The sequence below is a fragment of the Siniperca chuatsi genome, linkage group LG6 (assembly GCF_020085105.1).
Source record: "Siniperca chuatsi isolate FFG_IHB_CAS linkage group LG6, ASM2008510v1, whole genome shotgun sequence".
Lineage (NCBI taxonomy): Eukaryota > Metazoa > Chordata > Actinopteri > Centrarchiformes > Sinipercidae > Siniperca > Siniperca chuatsi.
The window spans coordinates 17,736,289-17,760,266 of record NC_058047.1 but is presented as its reverse complement, the minus strand read 5'-3'; the positions used below and the strand labels follow the sequence as shown (position 1 = coordinate 17,760,266).

Here is a 23,978-nt window from a genome sequence, read left to right as displayed (position 1 = left end):
TGTTAAACAGTTAGGGTTAGGGCTACTTCTACTACACTTCATTTTAGAGTGAAATATTTTACTCCACTACATATTTGACAGCTATTGTTACTTGTTATTTTACCAATGATGATTTTATGTACAAAGCACATCATCAGCTTATAAAATATGATGCAATGATATAGCTTAAACTACCTAGCAGTGCATAAAATTTACATATAACTTTATATAGTAGTATGACACTTTTCTACATTGAGCACTTTAACTTTTGATACTTAAAGTACATTTTGCTAATAATTTGTACGTTTACTAACATTTTCAGTACAGTACTTGTACTAGTGCATTATTGCTCTATCTAGTCCTTCTCATGTTGCGTTTAATGACTGCCAAATAAATATGACATCAGAGATTTGCCATGCTTTCAACACACATTTTGCTGCTGCTGGAAATCAGTCTGATATGGTTTACTCAGGATCTGCTGTTAATAGTAAGCTTTTGGCTAATGTGCCCTCCTAAACCATACCTCTCAGTTCACCCTACAGGCCTTCACCTCCTCTGTTGTTAAGGAGGCACTTCAAGCTACTGACTGCAGGAAAGCAACAGGGGAGGATAAACTACACCCTTATTTTTTAAAGCTCGGTGCCCCAAATATTGGTGAACAAATTGCATATCTCTTTAACCTCTCCATTTCTACTGGAGTTATCCCTCAGGTGTGGAAATCTGCACATGTAGTCCTGCTGCATGAGGGTGGTGATGAAAGTAATCTCGGCCAATTTCTAAACTGTCCTGTCTTGCCAAAGTCCTGGAGTCATTAGTTAATAATCAGCTCAAATCTTTCCTCTCAAGAAATTCGGTGTTATGGCCACTCCAGTCTGATTTCTGAGCTAAACACAGTGCTGCCACTGCTATTACTTTGGTTTTAAATGATAGTGTTTCTGCTGTTGACATAGGGAAATACTGCGCTGCCCTCATTGTTGATTTATCAAAAGCATTTGACACTATTGATCATGCTATGCTCCTACAGAGTCAATGTGATACTGGTTTTGATTATAAGTCAATGTAAATGGTTTCCTGTCTCATAGACAGCAGTGTGTGATTCTGTATTTTTACTACTGTCAAAGGGGTTCCACAAGGTTCAGTTTGGGTTCTGTCTTGTTCACAATTTATAGTAACAGTATTACATCCTTTATAACAAATTGCCCATCTTTATGCGGATGATACAGTTATGTATTGTTTTGCAAATACTGCACATACAGCCACTGAGATACTACAACAAGCTTTTAACAAATTGCAAGATGCATTTTTTTATTTGAAATTTTAAAAAATAATTCCTCAATGCAAGCAAGACTAAATACATGCTATTTTCTAGAGCCAGAGATATTATGGACACTAGTTTGCATATTACCACTATGAATGGATGGGGTATTGAGAGGGTTTCAAATATACAGGAGTACAAATATCTTGGTATCTGGCTGGATCAAAAAGTTACGTTTAAATTTCACATTGACACACTTGTCAGCAAGCTACGGCAGAAAATTGGATATTTGTACAGAAACAGAGCTACTTTTCCAATGTTCAGTATGAAGCGGATCATCTTCTTGTCTGTCTTGGATAAGGTGACGTTATCTATAGACACGCCTCTGCCTCCACTCTTTAACCTTTGGATTCAGTTCATCACTCCGCCCTAAGAAAAATGATTACTACTTGTTTATTTAGTGACAGTTATTCTCCTCATCATTGCATCTTGTATGAAAAGGTTGGGTGGACATCTCTAACAGTAAGACGTGACAGACATCGGTTTCTATTTATTTATAAAGCCCTTAATGGCAACTTGCCACAATACATCGCGTCCTTATTAAACTGGTCCCACAGTCATTATTTGACTCTGGCGACTGGTTGAAGCTCGATGTTCCGCGTGCAAACACTAAATTTGGGAAAACTGCTTTTGGTTTTGGTGCTGCACACACTTAGGAGATTTTACAACACACACTAAAACTCAACACACTCATTTGTACCTATAGGTCCATTTAAAACCATGATTACAAACTACTCCACACTTGAATGTAATTGTTTTTAACTGTGTTCTGTTGCTGTCTGTTTGTTTGTTTTCTCGTTACTTATTTTTTGTGTGTATTTATTCTCTTTTGTACTCTCGACATCATTGAAAAAGAGAGCATGCCCTCAGAGATTCCTCAAAATTTAAATTAAGGTTGAATGCGTGAATGAAAGAAAGAAAAAATCCGTTCATCGATTAGTTGAGTCTGCCCTTCACACCGGAAGTGAGAGAGGAGCCAGCAGGCAAGATGGTGGCCACCAGGAGAGGAGTACGCGTGTACTCCCCAAGTAAAACAAACCCAGACCAGTCTTCTGATGTTCAGGTATGTATGAAAGAGAGGTGTTATTTAAACTTGCAAACGTTCACAGATCATGTAAAGGTTTAGTCCGAGGTGAATGAAGCCCGTCACGTGTCTGTTAGCTGGTGTGTGCAGCTGCTCGAACTTCACGTGGACGCCATCGGCCCTTTCATAGTTTGTAAACTTTTCGATGTTGTTGTGTCACGAGTGGAAAAGTAACGTTAGCTACACGGGAAAACAGAAAACATTGAGTAGATTAGACGATTCCATACACGCAGTGCTTAATGAACATAGCACACAAGTCCTGTTTGAGCAGAGTTCAGCGTGTGTCGCCCAACTTCAACGCAGCTTTGAATTAGCTTGGATTTTAAAAATACTGAATCCATCAAACGTGCTTTCATTTCATTAAACTTGGACAACTGTTGTTTTCCTTTTAACCAGCATAAAGCACAAACTAATCAGCAGACTCCAAATTGTAAACTCTTAAAGTGAGAGAACATGTGTATCCCCTTTTCTGTCCTCAAAATCCTCCTTAAAATTTGATTTTACGGTCGTACTCATTACTGTTAAAGCACTTAATTGTTTTGCCTCAGATTATGAGTCAGACTTGCAATATTATTTATTTTTCTTATTGTCAACAAATGCTCTGGAATAAACAAAACCAACAATGAATTGATCTTACAAACAAGTATTGTCTGTGTAGCTAACAGCTGATACAGCTTATTCCTCTGTGCCATAGAGCTCCATTATAGTCCATTAATTATTAAAAACACATCAATGAGTCCCACCTTTGCGCTGGGTGACATTTTCCTTCACTACCATGAACACACACTGTAGTTTATTTTGAGTCAATCCCATAGTCTCGCTAGAGCACCAAATGTGTATTAGTTAGTATTACTGAAAATAGTCCCAGACAAATACACTACATACTCCCGCGTGAGTAACGACTGGGGGTAAAAAAGGAAACCCTGCAGTTTTTTAGGAATTTATTTAGCCTTTTTTTTTTTTTTTTTTTAATGAAGCTATGTATTTGTGACCCATTTTTAAATATTAATGGCTTGGGCTGAGAACCACAGACAGGCTGGGGAAGTCCGAAAGACTTGAGAGATGGACGAGCACATTGTTGGTTTTAGTCTTCTCATGGGATTTGTCAACAATAGGAAAAATTTAAAATGGCACCGGCCTTTTCCTTTGAGATCAAGCTTGCTGTAGAACCAACTGTACTATTAACTATGTCTTATTTCTGCCACACAGGCCACTCCTTCTACTGGTCGAAGAACCAGGAGCACTGCTAAACAAGCAGACAGCCATACCCAGCATGCCCTGGTGGAGACCAGCAGCCAGCTTGAAAAAAGTAGGGGAGGACATCAGGCATCCCCACCTACCTCCTCACTGAAAAGATGTACCAGAGCGTCCAGACTCTACAGTCCAGAGCAGCCATCCACACCTGTGGGCTCCAGCCACGAAGCGGACATATCGGACGTGGAGTCCTGCTGCTCTGTGGTGTCCGACATTGAACCACCAATGACACGCACCAGGGGGCGGAGGAGACCGCCCTGCACAGTAAGTCAGGAAGACGAGGAGGTATCTGAGGTGGAATCATGCTCTTCTGCAGTATCTACATCAAAAGCTGGCCAAAGTAGCCGTCGGAGCACAAGGAGGAAGACAATTCCTGAAAGCTCTGACCCAGCACATGTTGAGGTGGGAGACATCAAGGTCGACTTGGTGCAGGAGACAGAGTCCTGCAGCTCTGTGGTGTCTGAATCACAGAGAGTCACCAGAAGTCAGAAAAAAGCTGCTCGCACCAGATCATCTGCCAAACAACAAACCGAGGACTCAGAGCTCTCAGATGTTGACAGCTGGACGTCCAGCGTCTCAGGAGCTGGATTTTCTAAGTCCACCACCCGCAGCGCTACAAGATCCAGAAGGCAAACAGGTCCCATCCCCATCCACCTAGACGAAGCCTCGGAAAGCTCTCTCTCCCCTGCCCCAACCGCTCGAAGGAGTCGGGCAACAAGAAGGAAGGCAGCAGCAACTGTAGATGTCAGCGAGCCCCAGTCTTGTGACTCTGAAGGGTTTGAGTCAGGGCCCACTTACAGTATGATGACTCGAAGACGGGGAAAGGCCCAATCCACAGGTCCCAAAGCTGTGGACTCGGACTCTGAGCTGACTGACATGCATTCCCCGATTGGCAGCCCCTGCTCCACCCACAGCAGAGGGACTCCCTGCAGCAGCCGCACAGGCTCGGGGAACAGCAGTCGAGGTGCTCCGTCCTCCAGGCACTCAGTCAAGGATCTTAGTATCGTTCTAGAAAAAGCTGTGGAGCCACCTGAGGTAGACACTTCATTAAACGATTCTAGATTAGAAAGTACAGTGATCGCTGAGGACGCAGACTGCACACTGTTGGAGGAAGATAAGAGCCAAACATTTGAAGAAAAAGAGAAAGATGGTGTTCGTAGTACTGATCTCGCATCAGATGAGACAGATACAATAAGAGTGGAAGACTCCCATGTGTCTTCCCTAGTATCAGACAGTCCTGGTTGTGCTGAGGAAGTTGCTGGTAAACCTGCAGTGACTGTTGGACACCAGCAGGAGGAGCCGTGTGCTGAAAATAAGGACGGGGACACCTCAGAGATGGAAATGATGCAGGAAACAAGCCGGCCATCAGAACCATTAAAGCCTTGCCAGTCAGTCACGGTAACATTATGTGAGATGACTTCTGAGATCACAGGGGAGACTGAAGAGAAGGACCAAGCTATAGAAGTAGCTGATGTGGACACCCACCCATCACAGGGAGATGAGGATGCTGTTGTGGAAACCCGGCCTAGTGAGAAGGAGAAAATGGAAGTCAGCACTTTGAATAGAGATGCTCAGCAGGTGGTTGAGGTCCAAGTTGAGTCCATTCAAGTAACATCCAGCCAGCCACACAAGATCACACTGGATTCTGGCCCTGAACAGCAACCTAAAGACGTCATTGTCCAGAACACAAAATTAATCAGCCTGCTGGATAGCAGCGAGGATGAAGATGAATATGCTGAAGAGGACAAGGAAGTTTCTGAAGAGGAAGAAGATGAGGATTTGGGGTACAGTGTAGAGGAGAGAGTCCGACCTTCCAATAAGTCTGAAGCAGCAGGTACATCGGTTGAAGGACTGTTTATGATTGACACACGGCCCGGAGAGGCGGCTGATGTACACTACTACAAGGAGGAGACAGCCACAACGAACGCTCGAGTGAAGCAGGAGGAGCAAGATGAGGAGTTTGTGGATGAGGAGGGGGATGACGATGATGATGACGAAGATGCAAAGATCCTCTTCTCGAGTAGAAATCCTCAGTTGTAAGTATATGATAGGTGGCAGCCTCAGATTGGTTCATTTAGCAATACACACACATACATCAACGGAAATGTAAATGTTTAGTTTTTCTTGATACAATATACAACTGTTTACATCTTCAATATATGACTATTTAAAGGATAAAGTTTTACATAATATTTTTCCTATTGTCAACAAATCCCATTAAAGGAATAGTTCGACATTTTGGGAAATACACTTATTAGCTTTCTTGTCGAGAGTTAGATGAGAAGATTGATACCACTCTCACATTTATATGCTAGATATGAAGATACAGTCAGCAGCCAAACAGCTTAGCTTAGCATAAAGACTAGAAATGGGGGAAAACAACTAGTCTGGCTCTGTCCAAACATAACAAAGAGTCCAAAGAGTTTCCCCTTGGGGATCAGTGAAGTATTTCTGATAACAAAACCCACCTACCAGCACCTCTAAGCTCACTGATGATATCAACATGTTATATCACAGTGTCTTCCTGGAGTCTTCACTGGTTGCCTGGCAACCTCATGGTAATGACAAAATAATTCTGTAAAACAGCCGGGCACTGTAGTTTTTAGCAAATAGTGCATTTGTTGGGGACTATTTTCAGCTGCGGATTAATACACATTTTGTGCTCTAGTGTCTATTTGGGGCAGCAGGACGGTGTTTGTGGGATTGTCTCAAAATAAACTACAGGGCCCATGTTCATGGTAATGCAGGAACATGTCCCCCTGAGTAGCGTTGCGGCTCATTTATGTGTTTCTAATAGTTTTTGGACAAAAATGAAGCTCTATGGTACAGAGGAATAAGATGTATCAGGAACACGGACAATACTTGTTCAGGGCTCAACAATAAGGATTGACCGATTGCCTGGGGCAAGTAAATCTAGCAACTTCCGGAGCTGATGATGGAAGTAGCTAAGGAGTAAGGCATCTTACGAGTAGGGGTGGGTTCCGAAACCCGGTATTAAATGGGCCCCGGGGCTAAATCATTAAAGATTGTGGTATTATCACGCTCGCTGCAGCCTGTCCTGCTGTCTGTGTTGGGCTGAGCTTCTCCACACACGCAGGGCAGTGGTCAGCAGATCATACAGGCTGCAGTGGAGATTACTCGATTTACCCTAATGATACCCATCCCTACTCACGAGAAAATGGCGGCAGGTAAAGACAAAGTTTATTTAGATAATTTATCACTCACAGTTAAGGAGTCCATCTCTAGGGAGAAGGAGGGGGGAGTGTCATACCATTTTCGATATGCAAGAATGTTTGTTGCTTTGCATCTATTGACACACTGTGTCCTTGTTCTGATTCATTTACTTTATTTATGAAGATTAAACATGACAGTTAACTTCAGTCTTTATTGTTATTTGATAACCGTTAATAAATAAAACAATTTATATAGGGGCAAGTAAAAATTAACTTCGGGCAAGTAGATTTCTGACCCACTTGAAGACTGGGCAAACCTTAATGTTGAACCCTGTTGTTAGTGGATCAGTTCATTGTTGGCAAACCACCAGACTTGGGAACTGAGCATATTATATAGACAGAACAGCCACACTCATTATTATTATTATTATTATTATTATTATTATAACTGTGTTATAACTGTGAGAAATGGTGAAATGAGACTGCTCTTCCTGATGATTTTTCTCTGCCAATTTGTTCCAGGAAAGAGATGTCCAGCCGTATTGACCCTGGCATCAGAGTGAAGGAGCTTGGGGGTTTATACATCAATTTTGATGGCAGCAAATCAAAACCTGTCTCCAGTTCACTGCAAAAACTAAAGGAAAAGAAGATCCAAGATGAGGTAAATAAGTGATTGATTTTTCTCTTTTTGAAAGTGATCTGTGACGCAGAATGAATGAACTTTATAGTTATGCAAGGACGAGTAAATCCAATAACACCGGAGATGGTGTTATTCATGGTTTGTCTCCAAATTCTTTTTGACTTTGGCCTTTTATCTCCGTGTAGTGGGGGTGTTGATAGAGTTTGGTGCTTTGCATTGTTGCAGTTTTTATTTTGTTGTTGTCCTCAGGTGATGAAGAAGAGTGTGATTGGACCAGACTTTGAAAAGAAGGATGCAGTGCCTCCATACAGTGAATCCAAAAAAGCCTTAAAGATGAAACACAGAGTAAGGTTTAGAAAGTAATGCTTTGGTTTATAGATTCTCTGTGCAACTATCTACTTTTTAAGTTTTATCACTTGAATCATTTATCATTTGTGGAATCAGTTGTGATGACACATACTATACCATAAAACATGAACATGTAGTCATTATAAATACAGTATCACAACAGCTTATTTTATTAAAATTCTTTTTTTTTTTAATAATTGAAATTACTGTTTTTCCCAGGTGGAGAGGGCGAAATCAACAGGAGATGGTTGGTTTAACATGAAAGCCCCCGAGATCACTCAGGAGCTGAAAGGAGACCTCCAAGTCCTGAAGATGAGAGGCTCCATGGATCCCAAGAGGTTCTACAAGAAGAATGACAGAGATGGCTTTCCCAAATATTTTCAGGTCAGTAAAAAATACATGAGTCACCTGCTCCTCAAACACCCTCTTCAGCAACAAGGCAATGTTCATGACTCTTAATTTTCAAAATGTAACAGTTCCCTGCAAGGGTTTGTAGTTGGATGTGTGAAGCCCCTAATATATTCTGCAGTACTCACAGGAATTATGCTTATAGATTATCGACATCAAACTGAGTACTGTATTTGAGTGTAACTTTTTGTGTGTGTTTGTATGTGATACAGGTTGGTACAGTGGTGGACAGCGCAGTCGACTTCTATCATTCCCGTGTTCCCAAGAAGGACAGGAAGCGAACCATGGTGGAGGAGCTGCTGGCTGATGCTGAGTTCAGGCAGTAAGTTGAAAATAGACAACAACTGGATGTGGCTTTATGATGTCACATCTCTGGCATGATTTCAGTGTCCACTAAAGAAAATCCACTCCCACAGATAGCTTACCAACACCAGCTGTTTTTATATTGGCAGGAATATATTTAACATTTTATGCAGGTGTACCACCTGTATTAGTAGACTCTAACTAGTAGAGCATTGTGCATCTGGTCTACACTGACACTTTATTGCTGATCTCTATCTGGTCCTCTCTATATCCTTGAATATTATTTATTAGTGACTGAAATCGATGACCCATCAGATCCTGTGACACTAGTGATTCAACTATGAGATAGACTGATGGTTTGACCAAATTTTGACAGGTGAGGTGTTACTGATGTACAGACAAATCTATACTGTAAACCAATGTCTGCTGTCACGTTTGTGACCCTATCTATAGTATTTAGGTAAGGTCACATATTTCAAATCTATTACCATCACAATTTTTATAACTGCTATCAAAATACAGTATGTAACCATGGTAAATCTTTGCTGTGGCAATACAACTGAAATTTCTCCTCTGGTTACAGAATCTGATGGGTCACAGAATACATTGTAACACCACATCATAGTGTTGTGCTATAAAAAAAGGAACTAAACGAACATGAAACATGCTCTGGTTCTGTATACAGGGTGTGTATTGTCAAGTGTACCTAGTGTGTAGCTTTGTTCCAATGCAGGTGTGGTTCATTTCAGAGAAGGGCCAGGATGGACAGTGTAAACCTGTATATAATGGAGTCTTGCACTTTTGCAAGGCTCCTCTGGTGAGGTGTTCGTTCTTCTGTTACAGCAACTCTTTGTGTGGCACTACTGAAATGGTTCTAATTTAAACAACCAAATATAAAGACACTATGAAAAATGTTCAAAAGAATTTTGCAAAGTAACGTTGATTGATCCCTAAATGTGTATCAACTTGGGGAAAAAAATGCAGACCTATAAAATATACTTTCCTCTTCTCTTACAGCAACAACAAAAAGAAGTACCAGCACATTGTAACGGAGAGAGCAGCACAAGGAGCTGGCAAGAGGAACAAGAAGAAATTCCATAAGAAGTAATTCTGAAGACTTGTGACGAACACTGACTGAGTGGCTTTTCATAGATACTGATATTCTCAACTCCAGTTCAACAGGAGGTATACATGAAGAAGCTGACTATTAAAAAAAAGATGATACAAGTTGATATTAAAAAGTCATTACTTTGTACAGTTACCAGAAAAACCATATACATATTTACAACTGAAACATACATTTTTAATCAAATGGACAATTTCCAAACATTTTGCTGCACAGTAATCATTCTAAGATTTCATGCATCAAATGAACATTAAAATATTTTATTTTGACTGGCACCAATGTTTAATTAAACATCACATTCTGAAAATATGGCTTGTCCTGTAACATGTCCTGTACATGACAATGTTTGAAAATGTATCATTACTGCTAATATTAACATTTAAAGGCAAACTCAATTTATAATTGAATCATTTTAAACATAATTTGCAGTGTAATACTGTCACTTTTTTTTTTTTAATGGGTCTGTATATGAATTTTCAAATTGAGCTACCTTAACCCGAAAATGCAGACTGGGCTTGTGGAAGTTAAATTATGTCATGATTTCAGAACATTTAAAAAGAAAAGAAAATGCTGTCCCCAGTAATAAAGACATCGAAGCAGTTGTGAACAGAAGTACATGTAGTATACCCGGACATATTTTACTGTCTCTGTTAAGATTCAGCGAAAAACACATTTACAGACTGTCAGAAGTTAAGAGATACACCTATTGTGTAGACTTTGCGAGAAAACATTTTTTGCACTCTAACTTCTGTCTGTAATAAGAGATGGGACATTTCTCCTCTGCCTGTGAGTAGATATGGACACATGGTCAATCTGAGTCAAAGAGAGGAATACCTCCTGGCTGCACATTTAGTGTACCCACTGCATCAAAGCTGCATTTCATTTTATTAGCATTGATTAAAAGATGTAATTCAGCTTCTGTGGTTGAATAAAATCACACAGATGAAGTGTTATATTATTATAAAGAATACATACAAACGCTACATACAGTTTTCATTTTCAATGTTCAAGACATTTCAATGTAACACTAATCTGAATGACCGTCTTAATATACGTTAAGGCTAAATTCCTTTGTCTCCTGCTCTTTCATTCAGGATTACTTTTGTTCTCTCTCTCTCTCTCTCTCTCTCTCTCTCTCTCTGTCTTTCTCTCTCAAATCTCTTCAGTCTCTTGTAGCTGCTGGCTCTGCTTTTCTTTGTGTTGCGAGAGATGAGCCCTTAACAGCTGCAGCTTACGTCTACCGTGTCTCCTTCCCATACACACACAAAATGTTACTTCTTTATACCCTGCCAATTTCACACACAGTTTTAGAGAAATTTCACGACGTCTCTGCTTGGTTTCACCATCGGGGCGTTTAAAAAAAAAAAAAAAAAAAAAAAAAAAGCCCAGCTGATGGGTGGGAGGGAAGCAGGGCTGCTATGCTTTTGAATGTAACCCCTGCAAATTTCCTGCCTTTTCAAAGACTAACGATGACAAACACGGCTCAGCAGGCGCTTAGGATGGTTTGAAATTTAAATGAACATCAAAGGGAGATAAATGAAGATACATGTGTGAGAGATGGTTCAACTCACTGAATGATAAAATCGTTAGGTTAAAAAGGTGTGTGTGTGTGTGAATTCACTCCTTCAGACATATGGCAGGTTAAAGTCAATATCTGCTTTTAACTTTGAATTGAAAGTATGCATTATTAGTGACTGGTTTAACAGTGAATAGTCTTTGTATTGTAAACTCGGTTGTTTGGTCACCTTTTGGGCAGATTGGTAAATTAAAAGTTCAAAAGATCACTTGGTGGTCCCAGGTGGTTTTGTGTGTCTGCAGAATCCGCTGGACTCGGCTGTGGATCTGCTCCCAGTAGGATGGACTGGGCTGACTGGTCTGGAACCTGAGGAAAACAAACACCAAGAATTGGCACATTAAAAACCCATAAACAACTTACTTAAATGAGTTCGAGTCACATATATCTGCACCAAGTTTGGCTGACGTAAAGCTTTGTATTGACAGGAAAGAATATTGTGATCATATTAGGGCGGCAACTAAAAAATGTTTTCATTATCGATTAATCCAGTGGTTCCCAACCTGAGGGTTGGGCCCCACAAAGCATCAAAAGATGAGTCTGAGGGGTCGCAAAATAATTAACAGGAGAGGAAAGCAAATTATATATATATTTGTGTGTGTGTGTGTGGGCTCACAAGACAAAAAGGTTTAGTTTATAAAATGTCAGAAAATAGTGAAAAATGCCCATCACATATTTCCAGAGACAAGGTGACATCGTCAAATTACTTATGTGCAATCAACACTCCATGAAACAGATATTAAGTTTAGAATATATATATATATATATATATATATATATATATATATATACACACATACAATATTTTGTTTGAAAAGTAGTTGATTATCTAAATCACAAAACTTATAAACAATGCCTATATTGATGTTGAAGATGTTGTGACAGGTATTCCTTTTGTCCACTAGTCTGTGCTGTAACATAACATACTATATGAGTGTTGATGCAAAGCTGAAACTACCAGAACACTGACTTGACACACACTTTAGGTGTACTGTCTTCAACAAGATTTTGGTTCCTCTACATTCAACCTTTGGTGCAAAAAAAAAAAAGTAATTTCACAATTGACAGAACCAACTGTGCATTTCAACTGGAGGCATAAATGTGCTTCATCAATGCAATATAAATGTGTCTGCAAGTCGACCACAGGCAGTTGTGAAGTAAAAGCTCACCCTGACAGACAGACAGACAGAATTGAACAGTAATGAATTCCAGTATTGCCTCTCATCCATGTCTATTTGTTGGGAGTGGAGGGGTGATGACTGTCTGACTGACTGGCTGGTGTCTTGGCCTGGCTCGCAGAGTGGGAATGGAAGCTTTTCATCTGTAATCAGATAAACTCGCTACCTGCTTCAAAAAGTCATCAAGGACAAATCATCCAGAGACATGAATAGACTGAGGCTTAGGGAGCAAACTCGCCACTGGCATCTGTCATTTTCTTTATAGATCAAAGATTGGTGGTAAGACGTGCCCCTCTCCCTGTCGGAGGGAATCTATAAAGGCCCACTCTAATCTCCCACCCTGCAACTCCTGTCGCGTTTTCAATTGAGAGAAAAGTATCATTCATTTCCTACAATTTACTTTGCAGTTTAAGATTGTCTATTGATTTTAATGTTTACTTATGGACTGAGCAGAAGGGAAGGGGAAAGGAGAGCACAAACAAACAAACAAACAAAATGGAACATCGGTCCCATCGGTGTGTTTAACTCACAGCTGCCATGATCGATGACAAGGTCTCTCTGAATGTATTAAAGCGTACATTGGGTCAAATGCATCAGACTCAAGCTGAAACACAAATCAATACCATTTTCCTCTTTCTTTTCCCTTCTCTCTGCCTCCTCTCTCAGTAATGAACAAACATGACAAGACATCAGCTTCTGTAATTTAAGAGGTGGAGGGAAATTCATCCTGCCTGTCGAGTGTAATCAAAATTAAAGATTGGATGTGTATGAGCTCACGTACATACACACACAAAGCAGCGGCAGTGTATGACTATCGTCTCATGGGATTGCCATATATTTGCCGTGTTCTGTAATTGGAAACTCATACAGGTGCCTTTTTCACTTTTAAGATCTTTTGGGCAAACACCAATGATTTACACAGATGGATCAGGATAAATTCAGGGCAAACACCACAACAATAAGGATTATGCTTTTGACAAGAGTGTGAAGAAAATCAGCTGGTTTTGTGGCCAGTAAAAACAAACTCATGACTGAGGTGATCCTGAGAGTGTTTTACTGATGTACATCTGAAGATACACTTTACCACAACACCAAGTTATAAACAAGCATGCTAGTTACCACTGCTCCTTGCTTCCTGCTGTTTTTCATAACATAACATCAACAGCAGAAAGCTATGGAGGCTTGTGATGCAACCAGTTTCGCTAACCTGTTTTAGAGCCTAGTCAATCAAAAGTATATATTAGGAAGTTAAGATCACATTTTATGGCTGTTACATTGATAATCATTTTGCTGAACTGCTGAGGACAAAAACATCTGTGAATGTCCTTATTTACTGACTGACTTCTAATTTTTAAAAGTCCAATGTCCAGTGTAGAATATTTCCGTTGAATAAAGATACTATCTGTATATTCATTCAAGAGCAGCCAGTATGCAGGCATTCATCACAAATGAACCCCCACCCACTTCTGATACATACACACATACACACACACACACGTACACAAGTGACGCCCGACAGCAACTTGCCAACTAGCTAACTATTTTGGCTTTGGAGAGTATGAAGAATAAAATATGAGAGAAATGTTATCCGTCTCCGATGTGTTTGGTTCTAGGATTCTGTTCTGAGAGAAAATTTTGAGTTTTTGTTCTTTGAAGATTTAGCTGCTTTTTGGTCCTTGTTAAATTGGTTTTGATTTTAACACATCCATTCATTTTACAAATATTTAAAAGATTCACAAAAGCTTTCAAGTATTTTCAAGGTCAGGTTGAGGGGAAAGGTTGCATTATCTAGAGATTTTACCTTTCTCTGAGGGAATTCAGAGGACTTATGGAGTTTGACATGTTCAGGGTGGACTGAGCTAAGGCAGGGCTTTTGGTCTGGGCTTCAAGTCTGGACTGTGTCTCTGGAGATGGCTGGACCCTCACAGAACCTGACTTCATCTGGAAGAGGTCAGAGGGCAACAGGGTTTGATTTAAGTGACAGTTTTAACTAGTGAATACATTTGATAGTTTTTTGATAAAATTCTCAAGTGTCAGGATAAGCATGGTATAGCTTTATAGAGACATGAACATTGAATGTTACCAATATTTCATTACTTTTATATTGAAAGTTGTTCACAATACTGTATTAAGGAAATCTCCAGTAAAAGTGGGTACAATGAGAACATAAGTTTTAATGAAAATGATACATTGGAATCACTTCAGAATACTTTTTGAAGAGCAAAATGTCTAAAACACTGCAATTTGTGTGAATATATCATTTGGTAAGTCTGGTTTGGAGTATGTGTATGTACAGTGACGGCGTCATGTAAGCAACCTACACAATATCTGAACAGCTAACTCTATGCTACTGAAGTACTGTTGAATCAAAACAGTAGCTCTTTGAGTTTGTTGGTTTGAATTGTTATAATTAGACTTACTCTGGTTGTTCTTGGTCTGTAACTCCCCAGGAGAGAAGAATCTACAATGACAAAGACAAGTGTAGTGTTGCACCGTTATTATGCTATGACAAAAATATCAGAAGCCATATTATCAGTCATTATTGATATCTTCAAACAAGCTCAACAACCCAATAATGTAAATGCAGTCCATTTTGAAAGACTTCACCACATGCTTTCATGAAGATGCAAACAAAGGCATCAAACCAGAAAAGAAAATTGGCACATTTTCACAAGACAACACAACCAATATTGATATATTACACCACCAGTTATTTCTGCAGCAAGTATAGCATGGCCTTAGGTGCATAACAGTACATGTATTCGTTTTTGCATGTGTGCTGAGGCCTACCTGAGTATCGATTCATACTACCATTCTGTGGAGAGGAGGAAGGAGTTCCCAACCCAGAGACACTACTGCAAAGAGAGACCTGGCATAAAACACAACAGAAAAATTATCTGCTGTCAAACAATATCATAAACAATATCATAAACGTAACACTTAAACTGGTCATTGAGCATTACATCTCCGCCATAATTAATAATAATTGTGCAATATTCTGTGTACTACTTCCGTGCAATATTAGTTTTCCCTTGTTAGTTTTTTTCTTATTTATTGTTACTGATACTATATACCTCAATTACTCTTCAACAGTACATGCACCTCCGCTTATTAATATTATTTATCACAAAATAGATCGCAAAAAGGTATAAAGAAAACAAAGACAAGATTTTTATAGAATCTCAAAGAACATAGGATGGGTTTTCTGTAGGAATGTGCTTCACTCTACACAAACAAACAGGGAGCTGAGGCTCTGAAACATCCACTGATAATGCATTGACCATGGGGCTAAGCTACTTCATTAGGTATCTATTTGTTAATTGCAGCTTGACTCTCAATTACTAGGGTTAATTGTCGACAGAAGATTCCCCCAGGAAAACCAGGGCGGAAAAAACATGCTCCTCTCTAATAAAATGCCTGTTGTATTCTAGTAAATTCCATTCATGTGTGTAACAAAAACAAACAACTCTGTACCTAATCATTTCTTTTAATAACAGCATTCTAGTGGATTTTGATATTCATACCTCAGGATTAGATTTGATGCAAATGAAGAAGCAGGAATACAGTGGGGAGCAGAGGGAGGGGCACAGAACTAGAGTTTGTGTTGTTCATGTCCATCAACTGTATATTCCCCAAGGCAGTGTGATCAGAAAATCACCCCCTTTTATATGCTAATCTCTCATAGCAGTGATAATTAATTTTACAATAATTAAAGTGTTAACAAATAACTGCGTACCAGCCTAAATCCAGGACGTGTGCTATTAAAGCATACTCAAGCCCCTCATTGAGGATAATAGGCCATATTACATGCGCACATAGTGAAACATTTTAATGACGTCAAAATCCATTAACGGCTCAGGTAAAAAGATTAACACTGCTAACACACTTATTATGCCCTCCACTTAATCTGGCCACTAGATGATGTTAAATTTTGGGAAGCTCCCACTGAGGTTTGAACTACATCAATTCAGGATCCCATTAATTTTATAACCCCTGTCCACAGAACACATGTATTATTGGCATTAAACAAACCATCATATCACTTTTTTATCAGTAGCCTTTAGTTTGGAGGAATATATCTAATGTTACCAACCAAGAAGGGTGGCTGGCTCTCAGTCTCCTTCCTGAAGTGGTGAGGCCCCAGCTGGAGATGGCTGAGCCTCTGCCGGGCGTCCTCTGAAAGTTGGCACATCTTGCGGTTGGTGTACGGGGACAAGGCTCGTGTCCTTGAGGAAACTGTAGGCTGCTGGTAGCCAGAGTTGACAGAAACTCTGGGAGAAACGCGTTTTCTTTCCTTCCTGTTTTTCTGGGGACTGTGGCCAGATGGAGATGAAGAAGGGGAGCGTCTGGATGTTGAGGACGGAGCAGAGTTTGTAAATCTAGCTTCAACATTTAGCTTTTCCTTCCCACCTTTCGAAGAGACACAGTTCGCATCATCTATTTTGGAAAAATGCCTGCTAGATCGTGAAGACTTTTTTGCTGAACTCTCTCTGCATGGGGTTAAAGATGGCCTCACTGGAGAAAGACAGCAAGTCTGGGGGTGCAGGGTCTGAATATGAGAGAGAGAGAGAGAGAGAGAGAAAGAAAAATGTTGATATGTTGTTCTAACATGTCACGCTACCATCACAGGTCTCCATTTTGAGGTGACACATAACATTTGTCTCAGTAGTTTAGATTTCTCTGCAGACCACAATGTTGTTCCTTTACACAAGCGTCAGCCATTTTAGCCATTGAGGCAGCTGCTCTCACTCTCGACACAGACTTGCTTTCCCTAGACAAAACCATTAAACCATTAGCTAAATCATTCAGCTTAAGTGTTACAACAACAGCTCTCGCAGTCAGCACTGCCATGGAGACAACCTCTGCAGAATTACTTCAATAACTCTAATGGCCACTAACATCATTCTCCGATGCAATATCCCACTTCCTGCGGGTAATGCCAACCGAGGATAAATACGTTAAGATAAAATGTTAATTGCATTTGATGGCCATCTCCAGTCTAATATGATAAAGAGGCATTACCTGGCTGTAAAACAAAGATAATCTAAATGCTAATAAGGGAAATCACACAACATTAAAACTATTTTTAAGAGAAACTAAAGGATGAATAAATCCGTATCGAAGTTGCCATTTGAGAATGGTCTAATTTAATGGAATTAAGCAAAGCATACTCTCCCACCCCCACATCTACCACCCTATCTGACTTCTTTCAGCTCTTCTGTCTGTTTGTCGCTGGGCAGCCACTGAGACTCAGTCAGCTTTCCTGTCACCAACTGAGTGGTGAAGGCTTGTCTGATGTGATTAGCTGATATTTCCACTGTTGGTATTGTGTGGTAAAGACACTGTTCAACAAAGCATGGGATGTGGATAAATAATAACAAGACTAAGAGTCTACAGCTATGTTAGCGGCTCTGTGAGGCTGCACAGCAGTGCTTTAGGCTAAATGCTAACTTCAGCATGCTAATCACATCCATGATACTAACATGCGCACAATGACAATGCGAACATTCTGACACTAAGCAGGTGTAATCTTTACCACAAAACTGTCTTAGTTTCACATTTTAGCATGCTAACATTTACATCAGTACTAAACACAAAGTACACCTGAGGTTGATGGGAATGTATTTTGTTCTGCAGGTATTTAACCAAAGTATCTGACAAAAAATAAAATAATCAAATCAAAGAATTTGACCAGAAGATGGTGCTAGATGAAAAACCTCACCAGAGTGATTACAATTGATCTTGAGGGGGACGTGAATGTGTGTAACAAATTTCGTGGCATTCCATCCAACAATTGTTGAGATATTTCAGTCGAACTAAAGTGGTGGGCTGAAAAGCTGACAGAGAGACGGACCAACTGACCAACATTGCCACCCCATGCTGCTAGCATGGCTAAAAATGACTTTTGGAATAAAATGGTAGTGAGAGTAAGAAAACAAAAGATAAGAACACCAAAAAATCTGCTGAAAAAAAAAAAAAAAGAGTAAGACATTGCCAAAAGCTGTGTGTATATTCGTCACTATAGTTTCAGAGGCTTTTCGGAAGTTGCTATCACTCTAAATCTCTAAACTGGATATGGTTTGTCAGCTGGGCGGGCAGGCAGTCAGGGAAATGCCTATGCTGAAGACCCATTAGGAGAGAGAAAATAGAGAAATTCTACTGTCTGACAGCCACAGCGGTGCTCTGATCCTGACATCCCCCTGAGGGGCCAGGAGAACACTCTGACAATCTGCTTCGCTGTCAATGACATCCCATTTAAACAAATAGTTTAGCTTAGGTTACTGCACCTGGGAAACCTAGTGTTTTTGGCACAACATGCCAACCGCTGTCTGATGGATCATATGTTGCAAACAGGACTGTTTGTGAAAGATTTTCACTCTCACTGGGTTTTTGTAAGTAACACTCTTTTTCAATCTAGAATTGGAGCATTCTTCTACCCTCCCAGTATCCATCTGCTTACCTTTGCACACACCTTACACACATGTATGCAGATTCACACAAGACCATGAAAGAGGAAATTAAATGCACATAAAAGGAAAAGAAGAGACAGAGGAAGACAAGAGAGAAAAGAGTCAGAAAATTCTTCAAAACATAAAATGTGATTTTATGCAGCTGAGCAGAGTTACCCTTTAAAGTCCACAAGGACACAGTGGCAGAGGTACAGGTGACCCTCATCTTGGATAGTCAATGTAAAAAAATGACTGACTGACTGGTTCTGTGACAAACATTGTGTAAACTCCCAGCTAGTTGGAGATGTGAGAGAAGCCTCACTATCAGCATCACAGATCTGACTCTCCATAATTACATTCACAAGGAGAGAACAGATACCCTTGAAACACTGCCAGTATGGATAGATAGATGCAGTAGCCATGGCAACAATAGAAGATGGGTATGTATGGTGGAAACAGACAAATCTGATGGCGAGTGATACCACTCATTAGAGCCCTCTAGAGATGAACTGTTCACTGTTCTACCTTTGGTCAACACTTACTCAGTAATGCTGTATGTAGCTGTGATGAGTTCAAATTCCAGACATTTTGTCACACAAGCCAAAAAACACACTGTTTACTTGACTTGGATTTAAACTATTTAAATTTTGTCTAAGCTGTTCAGAAAAGACCATGAACAGACAACAAAATGTATGTATAATGACAGACATACAGACATAAAGCTGAACATACAGTGTGTGTGGCTATGCACAGACCGATGAAATGTAATAAAAGGACACACTTACAGGTGAGGCAGGCCAGCTTTCTCTCCCATCACTCACTTCTATGACTGATGTCGTGGCAAACTCCACTTTGGGGGAGATTCCCTAGAGGGAGAGGGACAATAGGAACAAACACAACAACTTTAACAGGGAGATGAAGATAAAAGGACAGATAACGGCACTGCTTGGAACAACAATTTACAACCACAAATCTTCAATCTATGCCTGGCTTGAGAAAAACAAATTGCAGAAAAGAGAAAGTCTCCAGTGATGTTTAAATAATATGGCATTTGGAGAGAGACATCTAAATTGCTATGTAGGCCTCAAACACAAACACATAAAAGCAACAGTGAGGGGAATGGTGTTTAAAGACATTTCAATACGCCAGTTAGTGCCTCAGAGGACAAGGTGAGGATAGAAAAGCAACCCACAGTCACGGAGAGATGAAGGAATGAAAGGAGGCGGAGGTAGGGAGAGAAAGTGATAATATAAGAGGAGGAGGAAAAGGCAAAAACGACAAAAAGAGAGGAAGTTCTCCGATTTGTTTTTCTGTCTGAATAGGTTGACAGCTCTATATGGAAAAATGCTATCTTTTCTGAATAAACTACTTTACTTTGTCTAAGACGAGACAGTGCTTTTGAATTGGTTATCTTGGTAGTGTACCTGTCCGTCATGTGCTCAGACATATGAGCCACAGAGATTAGGAGGAGACTCACTTAAAGAAAGCAACAATCTTCTCCAGTCTATGAATAATATTGGTGCCAATCAAGCTGGATCACATGGCGAGCACAATGTGGGGTCGCTATGAAATGTGAGCAATGTTTAAACTGACATCCCTCCTTTAACTAATTCAACAGTGTGCAGTAGCTCAGGTACCCTTGCAAGCTTGAAATATATTTGTTACACCTGGGCCCATATTTATCAAACTGCTAAAAGTAAAATTTGGACTGAAGTGAAAGAAGAAAGTAAAAATGCTTTACTTTTACTCCTACCTGCTAATTTAAGAATAAAAGTCATTTATCAAATTTCTTACAATTTGAAAATATTCTTGAATTTAGGAGAGCTCCATTGGTCTCCTAGATGAGTAGATCCTAGATGACTGCAGTACAGAAACAGAGGCGAGCACACCTCTGTTTTCTGTGTGATTGTACAAAATATCATTCGTCACAATCAATCAATTTAAGAATAGAGTAGTTTTAGCCTATTATTTGAATTTGATTTGAACATTTAATAGGATCTTACAACACTTATACCTTTTTTGCATTAAACAAGAATAAATCTGACATTGATTTTGTTTGCAATCACTTTGCATCTTTATTGTCGCCACTTGTTAATGTGGTACTCATTTCTCCTTATTATACGATTTCTCTGATGTACCAACAGCAGATTTTGTTTCAATTTCAGCCAATTTCCTATTATTTCTCCCCTAAAAATCTTTTAATTATATATGTTTTTGCAGAATAACATACTACTCTTTAAAAAGAATGTACAATATGGCAGATGTAGGGTAAATCCATATCTCTGATTTACACTGTGCTGTGAGTTGGAGTAAGTCACTTGATAAATGTGTCTTATTGCTCACACTCAGCAAATAACTTTTTTACTCCTCAGTTGACTCTTTAGAGCTTTCTTAAGTGTAATTCTTAGAAGTTAGATGAATATGGGTGCAGGTGTTGGAAGGAGGATTAATAAATAAATAAAAGGAATAAATGGAAAACAGCCTACAGGAAATGAGGAGGATCTCCTCAACAGTATCTCTCTCTCTGCAGCTCCTTCTCTGGAGCTCAGTCTGGGACCAGGGTACAGGAAATCTCTGCTGCTTTCCTCCATCGTGGCTAGGATCTCACCCTCTAAAAATCATACACAGACAGACAGTAAACAAGAACACACACATACTCACAATCCAAGTTAGAGATCCTGTTTTTGCAGTGTAATGACTAGATAGAGTTGGGACTTAACATGCCCATATGGCATCATCAGAAAGCATACCTGGAGGCACCAACTGAATCAGCTCAAAAGATGTTGTGTCAGCTAAGAGGAAGGAAAGCACAAATACACTGTGAGCTAATGATCAGTATCCCAGCTAATAGCCTATAAGCTTGCATAGCAGAGGATGCAGGACGAAGAGATGAGGAAGCAAATCCCAGGCGGCCGTTTACCTTCGAGGAGGTCAGCTACATCAGCAGGGTCAACAATGCCGGGGAAAGTCTGGTAAAACAGAGAGAGTACAGACAAAGCAAATCAATACTTATAACAAGATGAGACAGACAGCCCAGTATCTAACTCTGCCATTCTCCCCAGGGAAAAGAAGGCCTGGTTTAAATCCTCAGTTTAAAAAAAAAGAGAGAGTAGAAGAGAGAAGAACAGAAGTCATAAGCTGACGTATTTGTACTTTATTATTATTTGTTATTATCATTATTATTTTATATCTTGTTTTTAATGTTGTACAGCACTTTGGTTCAGCTTCAGTTGTTGGAAGGTGCTTTAGAAATAAAGTTTGGTTGATTGGTGAGGATTCAAATAGAAACAAAAAAAGAGAAAACAACTGCTAGGATGGAGATTTCTTGACCATTAGTCTTTTGTAGATAAAGGTACAATGTATAGGTGTTAGTAGGAGCCAACATAAGGTCTGGGATGTGACATGAAGACGTGCATTCATTTTTGATATTGGAAAAATATGCCAATAGTCCAACCATCTCTCTCGCCAAATCTGGGAAAAAAAAGTTATTCTACATCTTGTGCCTAAGTGATGGAGGCAGCTCTGATTCCTGTAATACATACTTATAATTCTCACCTTGACAAATACCATTTTGTGGTGGAAGAGTAAAGGGAACACAGGTGGCAAACAGGGAGTCTTCCTGTACTGACCCATGATACACACGCTGAGGTAGATATCGTTCTTTTTAGACAGGAGCACTCCTGGACATGTGACCTGCACACAAACAGGGTAATTAGGTGACTACAGTTGTATGTGTCCTTTATTGGCAGATTTCTTTCCATCTTATGACAAAAAGAGCCTTTCCTAACACATTTTTTTTTCACTTTATTAGAAATAATTGAGCCCTGTTAAAAATGGCACATGTAACTTTGAATACATAATGACAGCATGAATGGGTTTAAAGTTTAAAATTTTAAAAATCAGCTATAGAAGCCACAGGTGTACAAGCCTCTGAGGAAGTATCAATATCAGTAGGACCTTTTTACTGCTACCAACTAGCATAATAAAGTTCATGATTTAATTTTTATTTTTAATCTGCAAAACTATTTAAGTTGAATTTACTTTGGTATACCAAGTGGAAATGAGACCAAATCAGCTTACAACTAATCCACAGATACTGCACATTAAAGGAAACATAACATTTAAAAATCTGTACGCTCAAAGTGGCTGTAACTTAACTGTGCTTTACATTTTAACCATTTGGATCAATATTTGTGGGCATATTGTTAGTTAATGAGTGGAGTAAGAAAGCAAAAAATAAATTGGCTACAGAAAATATCTCAGCTGGCTCTGTCTTTGTGAACTGCAGAAATAAAAACACTATAGTTACAACAAACTATTAAAAAAAGCACTAACGTTAGTTAAATAAGTTTATTTTGCCCCCATAATTAACTAATAATGCCATCCACATGAAGTCCAGGAAAAAAAAAAAAATTTCGGGTAAATGTTTGATAGTGAATATTGAATAGTTAGCTAGGTTAGCTAGCTAAGATTTTATTTTAAACACGTTCATGTCGTCATCATCACGACGTCTAACGGTTTATTCAGATTAGTCCAAATGGATCAAACTGGTAAAAGTTAGCTACTAGGTTAAGTTACAGCATGCTCGATAAAATTCTTAATGTTCAGGAGGATTTAGGAAAAGGCATTTCTTGTGAACTAAGTAAATTAGTTACATCTGTCTACAACATTTAAACCTATTTATCAGGATAATCTAACCTTAGTTAGCATTAACGGTAGTTGGGGAACGTTAAAGGGAAAAGGATGTAAACTCGTTAGCTAGCTTACGTTAACTAAGCTACAGTGACGTTACCAGCCCTGGTCAGTTTAGGACGCACTTACTTTCTGAATGTCCAAGTATACGGTACATTTCAGAGACCTTTGATGCACTTTAGAGAAGGAGAGCTTCTTCTTCGTTGAAGCCATTCATCCAAATTTCAAAGTTCGTTGTCATAGCTGCCAAACAGCAACAGTCACAGAGCGGATGTACAGTCATGTGACCAAGAAGTGGCAAATCAAAAGCTCTGCGCACGCGCGCACGCATATATATATATATATATATATATATATATATATATATATATATATATATATATATATATATATATACACACACACACACACACACACACACACACACATTTGAGCTCCAGCCACTGTTACATTTAC

The 23,978-nt window shown here is 39.4% G+C and overlaps 2 protein-coding genes across 3 annotated transcripts; one reads left to right on the top strand and one right to left on the bottom strand.

Annotated features, from left to right (window-relative positions):
* The first annotated feature begins 1,649 nt into the window (after positions 1-1,649).
* dnttip2 (deoxynucleotidyltransferase, terminal, interacting protein 2) lies at positions 1,650-10,699 on the top strand. Its single transcript, XM_044199148.1, has 8 exons — positions 1,650-1,756; positions 2,150-2,357; positions 3,588-5,668; positions 7,328-7,466; positions 7,695-7,790; positions 8,013-8,177; positions 8,414-8,523; positions 9,522-10,699. The coding sequence occupies exons 2-8, from the start codon at positions 2,283-2,285 to the stop codon at positions 9,610-9,612; spliced, it is 2,757 nt and encodes a 918-aa protein (XP_044055083.1). The 5' UTR covers positions 1,650-1,756; positions 2,150-2,282; the 3' UTR covers positions 9,613-10,699.
* On the bottom strand, positions 9,786-23,829 carry spata6 (spermatogenesis associated 6). Of its 2 annotated transcripts, XM_044199153.1 has the most exons (11): positions 23,652-23,825; positions 22,386-22,523; positions 21,751-21,799; positions 21,581-21,622; positions 21,317-21,441; positions 19,616-19,696; positions 16,475-16,930; positions 15,172-15,250; positions 14,802-14,842; positions 14,183-14,322; positions 9,786-11,512 (listed from the first exon to the last, which is right to left on the bottom strand). In XM_044199153.1, exons 1-11 carry the CDS (start codon positions 23,733-23,735, stop codon positions 11,404-11,406), a joined length of 1,344 nt encoding a protein of 447 aa, XP_044055088.1. In that variant the 5' UTR covers positions 23,736-23,825; the 3' UTR covers positions 9,786-11,403. The 2 variants fall into 2 exon arrangements, with proteins under 2 accessions (XP_044055088.1, XP_044055089.1); XM_044199154.1 differs by lacking the exon at positions 14,183-14,322 and having other exon boundaries at positions 23,652-23,829.
* Between the last annotated feature and the right edge of the window lie 149 nt (positions 23,830-23,978).

Coding starts and splice junctions, on each gene's coding strand:
- dnttip2 (XM_044199148.1), top strand. CDS start 2,283: ATGGTGGCCACCAGGAGAGGAGTACGCGTGTACTCCCCAAGTAAAACA. Junction 7,467..7,694: donor AAAAGAAGATCCAAGATGAG/GTAAATAAGTGA, acceptor TGTTGTCCTCAG/GTGATGAAGAAGAGTGTGAT. Junction 7,791..8,012: donor CCTTAAAGATGAAACACAGA/GTAAGGTTTAGA, acceptor TGTTTTTCCCAG/GTGGAGAGGGCGAAATCAAC.
- spata6 (XM_044199153.1), bottom strand. CDS start 23,735: ATGGCTTCAACGAAGAAGAAGCTCTCCTTCTCTAAAGTGCATCAAAGG. Junction 16,931..19,615: donor AAAGCTGGCCTGCCTCACCT/GTAAGTGTGTCC, acceptor TCTCATATTCAG/ACCCTGCACCCCCAGACTTG. Junction 15,251..16,474: donor AGAGCCAGCCACCCTTCTTG/GTTGGTAACATT, acceptor GTTTTATGCCAG/GTCTCTCTTTGCAGTAGTGT.